Source organism: Bufo bufo, chromosome 3 (genome assembly GCF_905171765.1).
Source record: "Bufo bufo chromosome 3, aBufBuf1.1, whole genome shotgun sequence".
In the NCBI taxonomy this organism is placed as follows: Eukaryota; Metazoa; Chordata; class Amphibia; order Anura; family Bufonidae; genus Bufo; species Bufo bufo.
Genome location: NC_053391.1, coordinates 8,090,823 through 8,109,871, shown reverse-complemented (window position 1 = coordinate 8,109,871; position 19,049 = coordinate 8,090,823). Strand labels below are relative to the sequence as shown.

Below are 19,049 nucleotides of genomic sequence, written 5' to 3'. Positions count from 1 at the left end.
TGTAGATTTAGTCTACTATCAGCCTCTGGGTCTTTTGACCTTTGACTGGTTCCCAGTTAAGGTGTGAATTCATTGTACCAGTTGGAATTAACGCCTCCATGGGGAGAGTTAAATGGCAAAAACATTCTCTTTATGGTCCTTCTCCACTTTGGTGACAAAGGAGTTACTAGGCGTTTGGGTGGCGTAATGTCCGCAATAATATTTCTCTATCGCTTGTTTAGGCTGAACTGCCAAGTATAAGAAGGAAAAATCAAGAAAAATGAAATAATAAAAGAGTCAGACTTGTAAGGCCAAGTTTCCACGCAGTCATAAGCGTACAACCTCCCACTAGCAAACCCCCATACTCCTCCGGGTGCCAGAAATAGCCAGGCTGAGATAAAACAGAGCCCAGAATGAGGAGGATCTGGCCTTGCTTTTTGGGGATCTGTGCCAGGACTCTCTCTGGTGGGTATGAAGTAGGGGGGAGGTGGGGGACTTGACTTGGTGTGCGTCCATAGACAAAAAAGTTTATTTATATGAAGTGATCATCATCTTAGGTGTGGAAAGTAAATGGGAAAATTCTTACATTGGCCCCAGTTCACCTTCTCGGCTCATGCACGTTAGAAGCCAGGCTTGAGGATTGATGCCTTTTACATCAGATTTTTTTTGATGATGATAATTTTTCTTTTCAGTGTATTGCGTTGCGCTCTATCTATAGGGAGACAGATTCAGGCTTTTGCTGCTTTCAGATCTTATTGAAAATGCACAGTTGCATTTATCACTTGCAGTACCACTTTCTGCCACAAAAAAATGTAGTAGACGCCAATGCAACAGCGCCCCCACCTGTAATGCAATAGCAAACTTTACAGTATGGAGCTTCACAGAAATGACCGTACCGCTTTACTCGTAATGAGGCGTGCCACAAACAGACAATATAGCTAGGGAACTACAAGTCCCAGCAGCATGTGGTGTACTGCTGCTTATCCTGAGCCTCATTGGTATGGTAGAGGGTACTAATAATATTCCGTGGTCTTGTTCAGGAACCACGACTGATTTTTTTTGACCTGGGTTGGCTGACCAATATGTATATTTTCTCAGCAAATATAGACTTCCGTGACTTTCTGGATGTTATTTTATGTAGTGCTCTCTGCTTCTATAGTGGAAATAGCTACATATTGTTCCTATTCCAATGGGTGGCGTTCTAAACTTTGATGCCATAATACCTGCCATTTATAGTATCAAAAACGTGCAGCCGTCTTCTATTTGGTCACAGGTGACTTTTTTTCCCTTAATTATGTTAAAAATTGCTTACTCAGCTTCGTCCCCTGTGGCGGGTGTCCGGCCAAGAAACCACATATAACATTGAGATAAACGAATAGGACATTAACCCTCAATCCGCGAAATCCCTAACCTTTGAGTAATGAACCCATCTATATATGACGTCACCTCCTCAGCTCCCCCAATACTCATGGGTGCTTTATCTCGGCTCTTCTATGATCAACAGGTGAAACTAACCCACAAATGTTCGCCGTTATCCACTCCCAAGGGATTTCGGCTTTTCTTCTATATTTGCAACATATGACTTCAAGGTGGACATGTATGGATCAATAAAAAGGGGGATGTCAGCATGTGATGTCATTTCATGGTATTACTTTACTGCAGAGAGATATCCTATGACGTTTCATTGGAACGTCGTCAATATATCCCCTGCTTCGTGTGATCCTCTTTGATGGGGTTAGGAAGTGGTTAACTTCGGCTGGAGAGTAGGACATCTTCCTGGCTGTCCACTCTGGAGTGGTGAAATGTGAGCCTCGATCTCCCCCCTGCTCCCCCATAGCAGAATGAGTTGGAATTGTGTCTTTTATACAGTTCCAGCCCTTGTTAATTTCACTCCACTAATGACTCCCCCCTGGGGTATGATTTACATGCCTATCTGAGGCCAGAGGAGGAGGAGGAGGAGGGAGGGGTGTAAGGAGAAGGGGTCTGCAGGTCAGGGGTCATCTAAACCCCCACTCACAGGAAATTGTTATTTTAACCTGGTGGGAAGAGTATTAAGATTTCCAAACAGCTGCTATTGCCTTCATTATGAAGAGGGCACGGCCAGGACCTTATCCTCAGCAAGTAAGTCTAGTGGCCCCTCGTCTGCCCCATCCATACAGAGGGGTCGCTGCTCTGACTCCAGTGGCTATTGGGACCTGTAGGCCCCCCCCCACAGGTTGCTCCTAGATCAGTTTTGGAACTTTGTGGGTTAAAATGTTGCAGCAATGTTTATTGTATTTCCTTTGTTTTGACGTCTTTTTTTTTTTCCAGTAGTGTTTATTTCTCCACTTTTCCTTGCACTCTGAGGTTCTGTTTAGGCTGGGGCTGATCGCAGTCCTCGGTAGCGCTGCCATTGTCGCAGTCCGATTTTCGCACACTAAGCTGAATGTGCGTGTCGTCCTCCTGTGATTACATGTGTTCCTAAGGAACGATGCTGACTGAGGCTGGAGAACTACAAATCCCAGCAGGGACTACCTGGTCTTGCAGATTGGAAAATATAATTTTTCTTAATCTATGAACCGCCTGGTATCAGATTTATGACAAGTGCGCAGCGTGATGGATGGAGCGTGATCGTGATGTGTGCCTTACATGTAGCAGAAGTTACACAGGACACGTATGATCTCTGGCAGATATTTAATTGTGGTTTCCAGCGAGCCTATGACAGTTCTTCTTGCTCCGTGGTCTCGTGATCTGTTCATAATACAGCTAGAAAGCCTGAGCATCTGTAAGAGCGGTCACACTGCGGAGGTCTGTACTGTAAGAGCGGTCACACTGCGGAGGTCTGTACTGTAAGAGCGCTCACACTGCGGAGGTCTGTACTGTAAGAGCGCTCACACTGCGGAGGTCTGTACTGTAAGAGCGGTCACACTGCGGAGGTCTGTACTGTAAGAGCGGTCACACTGCGGAGGTCTGTACTGTAAGAGCGGTCACACTGCGGAGGTCTGTACTGTAAGAGCGGTCACACTGCGGAGGTCTGTACTGTAAGAGCGGTCACACTGCGGAGGTCTCTACTGTAAGAGCGCTCACACTGCGGAGGTCTGTACTGTAAGAGCGGTCACACTGCGGAGGTCTCTACTGTAAGAGCGGTCACACTGCGGAGGTCTGTGCTGTAAGAGCGCTCACACTGCGGAGGTCTGTACTGTAAGAGCGGTCACACTGCGGAGGTCTGTACTGTAAGAGCGGTCACACTGCGGAGGTCTGTACTGTAAGAGCGGTCACACTGCGGAGGTCTGTACTGTAAGAGCGGTCACACTGCGGAGGTCTGTACTGTAAGAGCGCTCACACCGCGGAGGTCTGTGCTGTAAGAGCGCTCACACTGCGGAGGTCTGTACTGTAAGAGCGGTCACACTGCGGAGGTCTGTACTGTAAGAGCGGTCACACTGTGGAGGTCTGTACTGTAAGAGCGGTCACACTGCGGAGGTCTCTACTGTAAGAGCGGTCACACTGCGGAGGTCTGTGCTGTAAGAGCGCTCACACTGCGGAGGTCTCTACTGTAAGAGCGGTCACACTGCGGAGGTCTGTACTGTAAGAGCGGTCACACTGCGGAGGTCTCTACTGTAAGAGCGGTCACACTGCGGAGGTCTGTAAGAGCGGTCACACTGCGGAGGTCTCTACTGTAAGAGCCGTCACACTGCGGAGGTCTCTACTGTAAGAGCCGTCACACTGCGGAGGTCTCTACTGTAAGAGCCGTCACACTGCGGAGGTCTGTACTGTAAGAGCGGTCACACTGCGGAGGTCTGTACTGTAAGAGCGGTCACACTGCGGAGGTCTGTACTGTAAGAGCGGTCACACTGCGGAGGTCTGTACTGTAAGAGCGGTCACACTGCGGAGGTCTGTACTGTAAGAGCGGTCACACTGCGGAGGTCTGTACTGTAAGAGCGGTCACACTGCGGAGGTCTGTACTGTAAGAGCGGTCACACTGCGGAGGTCTGTGCTGTAAGAGCGGTCACACTGCGGAGGTCTGTACTGTAAGAGCGGTCACACTGCGGAGGTCTGTACTGTAAGAGCGGTCACACTGCGGAGGTCTGTACTGTAAGAGCGGTCACACTGCGGAGGTCTCTACTGTAAGAGCGGTCACACTGCAGAGGTCTCTACTGTAAGAGCGCTCACACTGCAGAGGTCTGTACTGTAAGAGCGGTCACACTGCGGAGGTCTGTACTGTAAGAGCGGTCATACTGTGGAGGTCTGTACTGTAAGAGCGCTCACACTGCGGAGGTCTGTACTGTAAGAGCGCTCACACTGCGGAGGTCTGTACTGTAAGAGCGCTCACACTGCGGAGGTCTGTACTGTAAGAGCGCTCACACTGCGGAGGTCTGTACTGTAAGAGCGGTCACACTGCGGAGGTCTGTACTGTAAGAGCGGTCACACTGCGGAGGTCTGTACTGTAAGAGCGGTCACACTGCGGAGGTCTGTACTGTAAGAGCGCTCACACTGCGGAGGTCTGTACTGTAAGAGCGCTCACACTGCGGAGGTCTGTACTGTAAGAGCGCTCACACTGCGGAGGTCTGTACTGTAAGAGCGGTCACACTGCGGAGGTCTCTAATGTAAGAGCGGTCACACTGCGGAGGTCTGTACTGTAAGAGCGGTCACACTGCGGAGGTCTGTACTGTAAGAGCGCTCACACTGCGGAGGTCTCTACTGTAAGAGCGCTCACACTGCGGAGGTCTGTACTGTAAGAGCGCTCACACCGCGGAGGTCTGTACTGTAAGAGCGGTCACACTGCGGAGGTCTGTACTGTAAGAGCGGTCACACTGCGGAGGTCTCTACTGTAAGAGCGGTCACACTGCGGAGGTCTCTACTGTAAGAGCGCTCACACTGCGGAGGTCTCTACTGTAAGAGCGGTCACACTGCGGAGGTCTGTACTGTAAGAGCGCTCACACTGCGGAGGTCTCTACTGTAAGAGCGCTCACACTGCGGAGGTCTGTACTGTAAGAGCGGTCACACTGCGGAGGTCTCTGGTTAGTTGTTTAGAGTTATGTACTAGTTGTGACTAGTTATCTGTAACCAGCTGACCACAGATGGGACTGTGACTGCTGGTGAGATATCTGACAACCTATGGGACCGACATTGGAGGTTTGGGGTCTCAGAACCATGTGGATCCCTTACGGTGCTAGTAGAGGTTCTGTTCCTTCTGTATATTCACTGTCTCTTTTGTCTCTCCAGGTGTCGGCGGCTGAGGTGGAGGGACGTGGAGCGCGGTGAATGTGCCCCGAGTCCCCGGCTGCTGTATATGGAATCACAATGATACTCCGGATCACTGCGGTCACCGCCATCTGCTGCTGCCTGCTGTCCGCTGCCCGCTGCCAGGACCAGTCCAGTAAGTCTCTTCCTCAGTCCAGCCTACTCCCATCGTGTCCTCTTACTGAGTTCACATACTGGACCAAAGAGCTTACAATCTAAACGTGCCAGAGAGACATGGGCAAGGATAATGATGCTGCGGGCGTTGGTTCGTCTGTGGCTGGATTAGTGCCAGCCTGTGCCCGGGTGATGGCTGCCACTGTTGTTTTTGGACAGGTGTGAATATCTCACTTGCCGCTGATGCATTTCACGTCACGTAGACTCCCGATCGGACGCAGGAACAGTAAAAACAAGTTTCAGTTAAATTCTGACCATTTTCAGGATCTCTGCTTGCTGTCAGTAAATGGAAAGTCCATTGCTTACATCCAGATGTTTACACCTAGTGTAGTTGAGAGTTTGTTACAGCTGTATAAATGTTACCTGCGCTGATACATTGTAGCAAACCGTCAGTACTGAAGAAAGCCATGTGCTGCGGATGCATCTAGAGGTATTTCTCTAACCTCAGGCTTCAGCCTCTGATCGGTAAATCGGAATGTTCCACAGCAAGCAGAGATCTTGCAAATGATGAAGAATTCTTTTGCGTGTTCTATTCTGCATTAGCCGATGCGTCTGAGAAGTCTCTGTCGCTGGTGATAACGGCTGGCCGCGCGCTCTCATGCAGCGTGATGTCACAGACATGAAGCAGACATGATGTCATACCATAAAGGTCCCGATACCCGAAGTACGCGGGGGATGAGCGGCTCCATGCTGCCGGTAACAGGAGTCGTCCTCGCCACATGTGGAAGGCATTGTGGGTTTAAGAGGATAGGAAATGGAGTCCAGCGGACAAAGGCGGCTCAGTGCTGGCTGCACAGGGGGCGCCTAATGACATCACAGGGTCACAGGGAAGTAAACGCGGGTTATAGTCAGCGACGCCCAGGATTAGCGTTAATGGGAGCTCCGCAGTTGATTACCACCCTATATGGAAAGTCTCTGCTGCATCATAAGGCAGCGGCTCAAGGGGTGATTGAGAGGAAGAAGAGGGTCTCGTAAAGATGGAGGCCCCCGGGCAAAACATCCCCCCTTCCCCCTACATACCAATGAATGGAGAAGTATAACCATAGTACTCCCCGCATAAGGGTGTCACGTTGTACCTAAATAGTACCACCATACTGTGAAGAATAAAAGTACCATATAGTGTCCGTGTAATGCTGCCAGATAGTGCCATAGTGGGCTCACATAATTCTATAATATAATGCCCTAATACTGCTGGAATAAAGTGTCCACATAGTACCGCCATACAGTGGACGCATCGAAGTGCCTTTCAGTGCCCAGATAATATTGCCATATAGTACTGTCATATTGTGCTCACATAGTACTGTCATGTTGTGCATATTATAATTCTACAATATACGACTCATACAGTGCCCATATGATACTGTCATAATGTTAATCCGTGAAAGTATTGCTTTATGGCGCGCGCACGGTACTGTTATATTGTGCTCACATAGTAATGTCATATTGTGCTCAGATTCAGATAATAATATAATACCCTAATACTACGAAAACACAACACATATAGTACTGCCATACAGTGCTCACATAATACTGTCATACAGCTCCTACAATATACTGCCTTAAGGTGCACATTAGACGTCTGAACCCACGGATGTTGTACGCCATTTAAAAAAAGCTTAAAGGGGTTCTCCAAGATTAGATAAACATGGCTTTCTTCCAAAAACAGCACCACACCTGTGCGTGGCTTATGTCTGGTATTGCAGCTCAACTCTATGGAGGTGAGTGGGATTGAGCTGTAATACCATGTACAACAGGTGGGGTGCCCTTGTTTTCGAGTCATGGAAACTCCCTTTAAGATACAAAGGCAGGCATGTATGACCGCCACAGTTTACGTTATAACTCTGCCTCGGAGCAATGTCCACCAGTCATTATAGTGAAGCGTCTGCTTGCTGGAGTTGAAATATGAACAAAAACATTCCGTGGCACAGTATTCACCACTGATTTAGACTAACATCTTGACCTCTTTTTTTTTCAGTCCAAGTCCCGCAATTCCTGGTCCAGCCGTTGTCTACATTCCAGAAATACGGTGGATCGGTCACTCTTAGTTGCGTGGTGGAACCAGCCAGTGCAGCCATCTCCTGGAGGTTGAATGGAGATGAGCTGGGAAAATTCCCTGGGATTGTGATCTCAGGAGGAACCTTGGTGATTACTGGGCTGAACAATGATACCGCAGGAAGATATCAGTGCATCGCTCGCTCCCCGGCTGGAGCCATGGCCAGCGTTCCAGCAATTGTCACCCTAGCTAGTGAGTATGAGTCTCGATCGCAAGGTGACCTTTATTGTGTAATCTGAAAATGAAGATGCAGCATTGCAATGGGAAGCGACTGTAGATACAAAACAGGACAGTAATGGGGTCCAACTCTGCCTCTTGACTCCTGTGTCTCTGTCCCTCAGTCCCGAGACTGCCGCAGTGGCACTGCATTGTCTTATTTCAGGATATGGCCAGTGATGCTCTGTATAGCCACATACCTTGACTTGTAAATCAAAGGTAGAGGAGCAATCTACAATCTATAATAGTAAAACAAGGGGTGAGATTTGACCCCATTACAGTCCCCTCTGGACAACACTGAAATCAGAGATTCTTGGCACCTAGTATCGGTATCACCCATGTTATCACTGCTATTGTACCAGAGCCCTTTTAAGCACCAGATTTCTATTGTACTGGTTCAACTAGTCAGCGTTTTCCAATCAACTCAACTTTCCCGTCCTATAAGAAGTGAGGTGCAAATAGGAAAATCTTCAAAACCTGATGCACCTCCTTTGTATTTTCAGTCTTGATTAAATCACCATGCAGATGTAAGGGATCAGGGGGTCAGGAGCCTGCATGAAGTATGTTTTGACGTCAGAACTTCCTTGGAATGCAGATCAGTCTGTGGTTTTTCCCCTCCAGCGGGGAATGGGTTAGACCAAGGTGATTGAATTTTGACAATTTCATGGATTGCAGCTGTGAGACCCTTTCACAGAGCTCAGGATCAGTAACAATGCATTATGCAGGTGAACATACCGAGAACTATATCCCCTTGAGATGGAAGTTCATAGGGGTGGGTGGAGGGGGGGGGGGTAAGGAGCCCCCTCTGTCATTAATCCCTGAGAGTTTTGGGACTTGGCCCAGGCCAGGAGAGTGGGATAGAGTTTCTGAAAACACATTCCTGAGCAGAATAGGGGTAGTGTTTTTGCTTGAGAGTTGATAAATGAGCATGCAGAGGACGGGTGGGGTGGTGGGGGACATAGTTTTAATGAGAGATATGATTACACAAGAATGGAGGCCTAGTTTTCTTAACCCCTTCACTACTGTCTGCGTGACTCCTGCACAGGTTACTAATATATACACTATATATGCTGCTGATATAACGACTGGGTATGGATCCCTTTTAAGATGGACATGTCTTGTGTAGATTCCGATGAAACTGTAATAGTGTTGCTGTTGGGATCTCTGCGTTCTAGTCTCCGCTGATCTCTACAATTCAAGGTGTCTTGATTTGATACCAGTTCAATGTCCCAGCTTACTACTAAAATATTATAAAAGTTAGATAGCACCAGAGGACCCCTTTAAATGAATTCATTTTGGTCTCTTCTTGACCTACAATGTTGGTCCTTGCATTCATCTTCATAAAGAGAGCCCCTTGGAAGGTAGAATAAATGGTCCATGACGACAACCCTGATGGCAGCTCCTTCTCTTGCATTGTGTACGTCCCCATGGCGGTCCCTCATAATGACTTGCAAGCTCTGTTTTTCTTTGCTGTGTGCATGGCAAAAACGCCGCCGCAGAAGAGATGGAGTCTGAAGGAAACACAAAGGGCCATTCTTCGCAGAGCAGGGCCCATGAGCTTACACACCTATCACGTTTTCGGGGCTCAGTCTCCAGAGCCCTTAATTGAGATGAATTTGCTTAAGGTATAGTCCAATGTAAATAGCAGTTACGATGACTTTCTTCCTGGCGGCCTGGAATGCACAACCGTGCTGGGGTAATGTCCTGCTCTCCAAGGGGTTCAGCTTCTCTACGGCTAAAATATGTGCATTTATTTAAAAAAAAAACTCCAGCTTATGGCAGTGATTAGTCCAGGGGTTTTCTTTGCATGAAACATCTCACCTAAATGAAGCAACTAATGAGCTTCCAGTGAAGGAACCTTCTGGTTTTCACTGCATTGTAGAAATAATCTACTGCAGTGATTGAGGTGGTGGCACCTATGGAGACTACTTAATGTATATAGTCTGCTGCTTGGTATACACCAGTGAAATCAATGGGCATCCTTTTTAATGGACGTCAGAGCAAGCGGACGGTGGAGTCCAGTGGTGGGTGCTCCCCCTCTGTCGCCTTTACTTGTTGTTATACGTGTTCCCTTTTATATTGTCCCACAAAGGTCACATCATTTCTTTATCATTGTGTAGTATAAGGACCAGAACGGAAGGGATTCATCTCAGTAAAGCTCATGCTGAGCAATCCCCCTGCCCTCCCGAGTGATCCCCCCCCAGCAATGACAATAAGGGAAATTCCGCTGCCCAATCTGTTCACTGATAAATGTACGGCTGCCCCACACTGGACACAGGAAGAGAGAAGACGGGGCGAAGGGAGAGGAAATATAGGGGACAGAATATACAGAGAGACACTGACACTTGGGGTACAGGATGATGACACTGACACTTGGGGTACAGGATAATGACACTGACACTTGGGGTACAGGATAATGACGCCGACACTTGGGGTACAGGATGATGACACTGACACTTGGGGTACAGGATAATGATGCTGACACTTGGGGTACAGGATAATAACACACTGACACTTGGGGTACAGGATAATGACACTGACACTTGGGGTACAGGATGATGACGCTGACACTTGGGGTACAGGATAATGACGCTGACACTTGGGGTGCAGGATAATGACACTGACACTTGGGGTACAGCATAATGACACTGACACTTGGGGTACAGGATAATGACGCTGACACTTGGGGTACAGGATGATGACACTTGGGGTACAGGATAATGACGCTGACACTTGGGGTACAGGATAATGACGCTGACACTTGGGGTACAGGATGATGACACTTGGGGTACAGGATGATGACACTTGGGGTACAGGATGATGACACTTGGGGTACAGGATGATGACACTTGGGGTGCAGGATGATGACGCTGACACTTGGGGTGCAGGATGATGACGCTGACACTTGGGGTGCAGGATGATGACGCTGACACTAGGGGCACAGGATGATGACACTGAGACTTGGGGTACAGGATAATAATATTTGGGGTACAGCACAATGACGGGTGCAGAGACAGGTCTTGGGTACACCTATAGAGTAGACCGCAGTGCCGCGATCTCCTTTTGTGGCGTCTCTTATTACTCGTCTTTGTGGTTGTTTATACAGAGAAGAATCTCAGCGATGAATGAAGTGAAAGCCGAAGATTAACTTAAAAATTCTTTGTCTGCTCAGAAATCTTTTCATTTCCTGTGTCCTGGAGCCCTGGACTCTTCTGTGTCTCTCCTGAAATACTCAGGACATAATCTCCTCCATCTTATCTATATATAGTGTAACCCTGACAATCTGTCAGAAATATTTTCAAAAAGGTTGACTTTAAAACCTCCATTTGTCTATTTTTTAACTGCCCCATCTCTTGTGACATTCGAACCCCTTCACCCTACGACTCAACGTTCTTCTAGAACACCAAGCGTTAACTTCTCCTGGCGTTACATGGCTGGGTCCACCCTGTCTTAAAGGATTAGTTCATTTTATTTTCTTCAGTTTTTGGCGCAGGTGTTAAAAATTCCATTAGCATTAAACATAATTGGAAATCTTTTCCAGATGTGGTATACTGACTTGGTCGCCATTTTTTATGCAAATTTTTGAAAGAAAAAAATTGAAATTTTCCTGATTCTTAAAACTCCTTCCATCCAGAAATATCTGAATGCTCAAAAGGCGAGTTTGTTCTGGGAAAGTAAGGAGATGAGGGGGGAGGATAATTGCCCTCATCAGAAGGTTTGAGGCAACGAGAGATTATCATTAGGAACAAAAATGCAAAAACCTTCTGTACATTGAAGCCTCCTGGTATAATGAGCAGAACAGGTTCATGTTAATCGCCCTCTCATTAAAGTCATTTCCTGGCCCGTCCTCGTAATTCACCAATAAGTGGCTCTATTGATTGGTCTTATTGAGGTCGTAATCACGCTACATCTTGTTCCTGACTGCTGAAATTCCACTGAGTAATGCTACAGTCTGAATAATGAGCTACTCAGAAGAATATTTTTGTAACTTTCCATAAGTTATAACAAAAAATACCCATGAACAGGCAAAGTCATAAATTCTATTGTACGAGAGCTGCTTAACCAGACATTCCAACTTAATGGGTGGAGAAGGCATTGTAGACTTTAGGTCCCGTAGGATCTTAGGACCAGTTGGATTTTCTTAGAGGCTCACAAATGTGATTCCTCATGGGCACCAATAGAAAACAACCAAAAATCTTCATAGCTACATTGGTGACATGGTTCCAAGGACTTGTAGGGACCTCCAACAGACTCGGACCATGTAGTAATTTTCTGCCATGATTCTTAAGACTCCAAATCTTACGCTGGTCATAGATGTGTATGAAGCTTCCCAACGCTCGCCCGGCACCTGAAGAATCGGGCACATTGGATTTCAACCTCCCGATCCTTTTGTTTTCTGTCCTCCCATTTACTAAATAAGCACAATTGGTTGAGCCAAGCTTGCATGTATATAGTCGAATCATGAGAGATAGCTGTATCAGTGTTCAGCCATCAACTATCTAATGTGTATGGCCAGTCTTAGTAGGATTCCCACCAATGTCCTCTTCCGACATCTCTGCGACCCATCAGAAGATTAATCGGGGTTGAACTCTCCTTTAAGCATCTTTCAGTTGATAATTTCAGAGCTAGGTTTGTGTCTCTCTTTGTTTTCTTTGCTATGACTATGGAAGTTCTTCTTCTCCTGAAGGAATCTAAATGCCTCCTAAAAATTACAGATATTTTTGAATGTTTTCTGATACAGGAACTTCTGGTTGGGACTTTCCCGTGGTATTGGCCATTCATGGGCTTGCTGGATAATACATTTTTGAAATTTACCATATACAGTGCTTGAGTCAATTTATTCGAAGAACCTCCATTTTATGATGTAATCTCGGTTGGACATACAGTCCTAGGAGTAGACAGTTGGCCTACTCCTTTAAGGTAGCCCAGCTTTAATTTTTTATGGTGTTTTGACTCACTACACTCCTTGTATTGAAGTTGAAAATACTTTGTCAACTATAGTAGATCACAGACGAGGCTTCCTTTTTTCCTCCATGTTCTGAAGAACATTGCTGAGGTTTTCGTTAATACCAGACGCTTAGAGAAGAAGCCAAATACCCCGAATAAACTTTTTTTCTTTTACATTTTTCCTTTTCATGTGTCAGGAGCTTCATCTGGGTTTGTTTTCCTCCCTCAGAAGAGAAAATTAAAGCAAAAAAATTTAGGAGAGAAAAATAAGAACTTGGAGCTATTATTTTTTATTTGCTTGATTGGAAAGTCAGAAAGCTCTTACATTCCTGCCTGATGATTAACGGTGAAGCCTGATTGCCCTCAAAAAGAGCTTTTATTTTTCCATAGATGCCTGGATTAAAGGGCTACTCTCCCAATTTATGTCAATTGTGTTGATTGCTGAGCTGAATATTTGCTTTATAATATTTGTCTTGAATATTTACAAAAATGATTTAGGATTTTTGTGTTTTTGATATATTTGTGATTTTATATGTGATGCTAATTATAACTGGGCACCAAGGGAGTGAGTTGCAGAGATGACATGGCTCTTGGCCATAGTCGTATTATGGACTTGTGTTTTATAACCCCCTGTGGGTCTATACTGTGCTACTTGTACTTTTTGTGGCTGGAAATGACTGTCACCATAGGCACTCATGTTATTGCTTGGCTTTTTTAGCTTTGTTGGGTAGGCTGCGTGTTAATCTTGCTTAAGTTTTCTTCACTAGATAACCGGCCCGTCAATCCTCGTTCTCTTTTTGCTGCAATTTCTTGAATGTTTTTGAGTTTGGGCCTTTTCTTGGAGGCGTTGTTGTAGATCGATGAGTTTTGGGTGATCCGCGGCTTCACTGCCTTCCAGGAATAACACCACATCACAGAATCTATAGCAGACAGTTCACAGCTGAACTTTGTTTAATAACCTCAAAAAACAGGCTTGAGTTGCAAAAACTTCCGAGCCCCGTATAGACCATCGAGAGAAGGAAATGTTTAAGGCGCATCCAAAAAGTTGCTCAATCTACAGCAATAAAAAGTATTTTCAAATGATCAATCCAACCCTTAGTGACCGGATGAATAGTTTCTCTAGGAAGTTCCTTTTTTTTTTCGGTCTTAGGACTTCTTCATGGTTTCTCATATTGTCTCCTGCCATGTTTTTATTGTCTTCTTTCCCTTTTACTCTTCTTAGAATAATAGTCTTTTTATAGTCTGGTTCTTCTGGTGGACACTTGGCTTGAATCTTGTCAAGGAACCACTAGGTTGTTTTGTCAATATGTAGGAAGATCATGAAGGACCTTTAACGTGGTTCTTCAGTCTTTATCCTCCGGTGTTAAGGTTACTATTCTCGGGGTTTCGAGATGAGCACTTTTTTTTTTTTTCTGAAAGATTTATCAGATGACTCAATTTTGCAAAACTGGTCAAGATGATGACCTAGAACAAGGCGGATGGAGATTATGAAAACTTGATGTCTGAAGACCCAAACACAAAATGGAATCATGTGGATAACCACTGTGGTCACTTTCTTGAAGGAGTAAAGCAATAACAAGCTAGCCGGAGCGGATCCCGAATCTTCTGTTCCATCCAAGGACTACCCAGATTGTGAAGATCTTGCTCTGTTTTTGCTCGGAACACGAGTGCAATGTGCTGTTTAGTGGCGGATGTAATATGTTTGTTATAATTGACACTGTTCTGCTGTCAGACTAGTAAACACCGGCTTAGTGACATTCCACTCGGAGCACGATCCCAATGTTTATATCTGATGGGCGGCTCTAGAAGCCTTGGAGATCTTCCAGAATACTGTCTATCTGTGTCTTTTCTAGACCACCAAATCTTCTTCTAAGGCCACCTATACCAGGTAGTCCTAAATAACCCGTGTTTTATGACCCAGTCCACATCTTATGAGTATTCTGTAACCCCCTCCGCTCCTCCTTTACAAAGAGAACTTCAGATTTTTTGGGGATTTTTTTTTTCTTTTTACATTTAATTGAAAGCAGAAAGTCTTGTTGCTCATGTCAGGTCACGGAGCGATGTGTGTCTCGAATTGAGATCTCACTAGGGATGTAAGAACCGTATGTTGGCCGGGAGTGTTGGCCTCTCTCGAGCTCCTTGGCCTTACTTCTTGCCTACTTTCCATCCAGGCGCAGGAAGGAGAAAAAAAAGAAAAAGAAAAACTCAGCTGCCAGTTCTAGGGAGGGAGGAAGAGGGGGGAATGTGACTGGAAGGGGAGACTGTTAAATTGGGGACCTGGCCAATGATGACAGAAAAAAAACGGAGTGTCTGAGATGTGTATTGGAGCGGTGGAGAACAGGCCTGTGATTGATGGGAGCTGGCTGATAGGCCCTGAGCTTGGAATGTGCGCTGCGAGATTGCTAGAAAAACAGTTCCTAATGGATTTCTCAAATGTACCAGTGTGCAGGCCGGGCCAGAAACCAGAGCCCGCTTACCCCCAGTTTTCCATTCTACAGAAACACAAGCCCTGCTCGCCCCTCCCTGCGCACATTAACCATTTGTTGACCAAGTCTTCTTCCAGAAGGCCCCAGAGATCAGAGCCACAGCATGTTGTCTTTTATGTAACTGTGGTCAGTGTCTCCTGGTGCCTGAATATAATTCCAGGTCTGCAGTGAAGACTGACACACAGGAGAGAAGGCGCAGGTCGCATTACATGTAAACACCATCATGTTTAGCTCTCCACGTGGCCCCGAACCTCAGTGGATCTGATATAACTTATTATGTCCAGCCATCGAGTTCTACAAGGGCGCTTTGTACCTCGTGCCTCAGTGCCGTACACATTCATAGACTCTCATCTGCAGATGTAATAATTGTATTAACGGTGATTTTTATTTTTACAGATCTGCAGGATTTCAAGTTTGACACCCAGCACGTCATCGAGGTAGATGAAGGGAACACGGCCGTCATCGCCTGTAACTTACCGGAGAGTCACCCCAAGGCGCAAGTGCGGTACAGCGTCAAGCAGGAATGGCTGGAGACGTCCAGAGGTGAGAAACGAGGCCGGCGTTTGCTGTATCTAATCCTGTACTGTGTGATACTGTCTGCTGAGCTGTGTATCTAATCCTATCCTGTGTGATACTGTCTGCTGAGCTGTGTATCTAATCCTATCATGTGTGATACTGTCTGCTGAGCTGTGTATCTAATCCTATCCTGTGTGATACTGTCTGCCGAGCTCCTGTATCTAATCCTATCCTGTGTGATACTGTCTGCTGAGCTGTGTATCTAATCCTATACTGTGTGATACTGTCTGCTGAGCTGTGTATCTAATCCTATTATGTGTGATACTGTCTGCTGAGCTATGTATCTAATCCTATCCTGTGTGATACTGTCTGCTGAGCTGTGTATCTAATCCTATCCTGTGTGATACTGTCTGCTGAGCTGTGTATCTAATCCTATCCTGTGTGATACTGTCTGCTGAGCTGTGTATCTAATCCTATCCTGTGTGATACTGTCTGCTGAGCTTTGTATCTAATCCTATCCTGTGTGATACTGTCTGCTGAGCTGTATCTAATCCTGTCCTGTGTGATACTGTCTGCTGAGCTGTGTATCTAATCCTATACTGTGTGATACAGTCTGCTGAGCTGTGTATCTAATCCTATCCTGTGTGATACTGCCTGCTGAGCTGTGTATCTAATCCTATACTGTGTGATACTGTCTGCTGAGCTGTGTATCTAATCCTATCCTGTGTGATACAGTCTGCTGAGCTGTGTATCTAATCCCATCCTGTGTGATACTGTCTGCTGAGCTGTGTATCTAATCCCATCCTGTGTGATACTGCCTGCTGAGCTGTGTATCTAATCCTATCCTGTGTGATACTGTCTGCTGAGCTGTGTATCTAATCCTGTCCTGTGTGATACTGTCTGCTGAGCTGTGTATCTAATCCTATCCTGTGTGATACTGTCTGCTGAGCTGTGTATCTAATCCTATCCTGTGTGATACTGTCTGCTGAGCTATGTATCTAATCCTATCCTGTGTGATACCGCCTGCTGAGCGGTGTATCTAATCCTATCCTGTGTGATACTGTCTGCTGAGCTGTGTATCTAATCCTATCCTGTGTGATACCGTCTGCTGAGCTGTGTATCTAATCCTATCCTGTGTGATACCATGTCGAGTTGCTGCATGCTGTATCCAATCCTCCCACGTGTGATACTGCCGCGTGCACTTGGCTCTCTGCCTTTCCCGGGCCAGGAGCACAGGACACACCTCATCGGCGGTGAACATGTCCAGAGCTGCACCCGCTGAGGGCCCGACAATCCTGGTTTGGAGTCATAATACTGAGGAGCAGTTTGTCTCCAGGTGACGGAGACGCCCGAGGCTGCAGCGCGTTCTGCTCCACCTGCAGCACTTGAGAGTGTCACCTGTCAAATCCTCTGCACTCTCCCTTTAACCCTTACACCACCACATGCACACAGCCCCCAGTAGTGTATGGTTTAATTATGGGCTGGCACAGGCTTTAAGGGGTTAACGTGCCGCACCCTGTGCTGGGATTAGGAGGGCACGGACTGGTGGTGTCAGGTCTCTGGGTGTCAGGTCTTGTTAAGCAGCTGGTGTCAAATAAAAATTTAATAATAATCCTTGAGGCGGCGCATACAATGCGATCCTTACCGGCTGTCACTTCAGACCAACGCCAACCAGGGGTGGGGAAAATGTTGCAGAAGATGGAGGGGCTAAAGGGGCACAGTACACGTCATATGAGGGAACTGGTTATAGAGCAATTCCCAAGTGTAATAGCACCTCGCCTTGTAATGATGGCGTTCAGGGCAGACCAGTGTATGGCCGCAAGTGCCAAGGAGAGGACCAGTAGACCAGAGCCATACCCCATGACACCCTGGAAGGAGTAAGGAAGTATGTCTTGGGACTCATCGCAGCTCTTTTAAATGACTTGGGCTCCTAGTGGGTGGGGCTTATATTTTCCAAGCCCTTAATTGGATGTCTCCACTACCTCAGCTTTGAAGGACATTGGGCTAATGTCACCGGTTACCTTTTGGTATGAGCCTGCTCTTGGATGTTGAGTTGACTTGTTCCTCCCTTGTGTCCGCAGATAATTACCTCATCATGCCCTCTGGGAACCTACAGATAGTGAACGCCACGCAGGAAGATGAAGGAACTTATAAGTGTGCGGCATACAACCCAGTGACCCAGGAGGTGAAGACATCGGTGTCTAGTGACCGACTTCGTGTTCGACGTAAGTGGAGATGATGAGTCCAACAAGAAATATCAGAACTCAAATCTTGAGAACCGGTAGACCGTATGTGACGTTCTAGTATCGTTGATGTCCATTATTTTCTATGTCTAGGGTCCACGGCAGAGGCCGCCCGTATCATCTACCCACCAGTGGCCCAAACCATTATTGTCACCAAAGGCCAAAGCCTCATTCTAGAGTGCGTGGCGAGTGGCATGCCACCTCCTAGAGTCTCCTGGGCGAAAGATGGGGCTGATGTGAGTGGCTACAACAAAACACGCTTCTTACTTACCAACCTCCTGATAGAGGCCACGAGTGAGGAGGATTCTGGGATGTACACCTGTACGGCCACCAATGGAATTGGGGAGGGTGGATCGGCCTTCATCTTCTATAATGTACAAGTTTTTGGTGAGTTTCTTGTTCGTTTTCTAGAAGGTCGGTGGAGCTAGTCTCTTAAAGGACTCCATGATAAATTCATTCTGTATCATTATTCTTCTCACTCTAGAACCTCCAGAAGTCAACATGGAGAGCTCCCAGCAGATCATCGCCTGGGGCCAAAGTGCAAAGTTCACTTGCAACATTAAGGGCAATCCTCAGCCCTCTGTGGTGTGGTTGAAGAATGCGGTGGCCCTTCTACCCAGCTCAAGGCACAAGATTTCCAGGAGAATCCTTCGGGTCAACAGTGTGGGGCCCGAGGATGATGGCATCTACCAGTGCGTAGCCGAGAACGAGGTTGGGAGTGCACAAGCGTTAACTTTCCTAATGACCACAAGGACAGGTAAGGAACATAGACCCAAAGTTGCCCCTAAAAATATTGTATGTAGTCGAAGGTTGTGATGGGTCTTTCTGTGTCGTAACCTTCTCACCATGTTTTATATTCAGAAACATTTCCAAACTTGGCATCAGAGAGAGATGATCTTCCTCCAACTGCACCTCTGATCCCAGATGACAAACAGCTGCTCTTAAAGGCTCAGTTGAAACCGAGACCTCCCACCCCAGGACTACCCGTTCCATGTCTGCCTGACAAGGCTAATGTCCTACAGCCTGAGGCTCCGATAATACTCAGCTCTCCTCGGACCTCAAAGACTGATTACTATGAACTGACTTGGAAACCGCGACACAATGGTGGAGCCGCGATTCTGTTTTATACTGTCAAACATCGCAAGGTAATTAGAGAAGAGCGAATTCAGCCACCCGATTCACCCAGTCTGACACCTTGCCCGTCTATAGAAGACA

General features: G+C 46.6%; 1 protein-coding gene across 2 annotated transcripts in view; it reads left to right on the top strand.

The window, feature by feature from the left end:
* The window catches only part of BOC (BOC cell adhesion associated, oncogene regulated), a 43,583-nt gene that overhangs the window by 16,071 nt on the left and 8,463 nt on the right, over nt 1-19,049 (top strand). For both annotated transcript variants that reach the window (XM_040422860.1, XM_040422859.1), the window contains exons 2-8: nt 5,182-5,335; nt 7,349-7,618; nt 15,472-15,618; nt 17,673-17,816; nt 17,928-18,221; nt 18,319-18,591; nt 18,696-18,979. In XM_040422860.1, coding sequence (XP_040278794.1) covers nt 5,221-5,335; nt 7,349-7,618; nt 15,472-15,618; nt 17,673-17,816; nt 17,928-18,221; nt 18,319-18,591; nt 18,696-18,979 — 1,527 coding nt within the window. In that variant the 5' untranslated portion in view covers nt 5,182-5,220. The remainder of the gene's footprint in view (nt 1-5,181; nt 5,336-7,348; nt 7,619-15,471; nt 15,619-17,672; nt 17,817-17,927; nt 18,222-18,318; nt 18,592-18,695; nt 18,980-19,049) is intronic.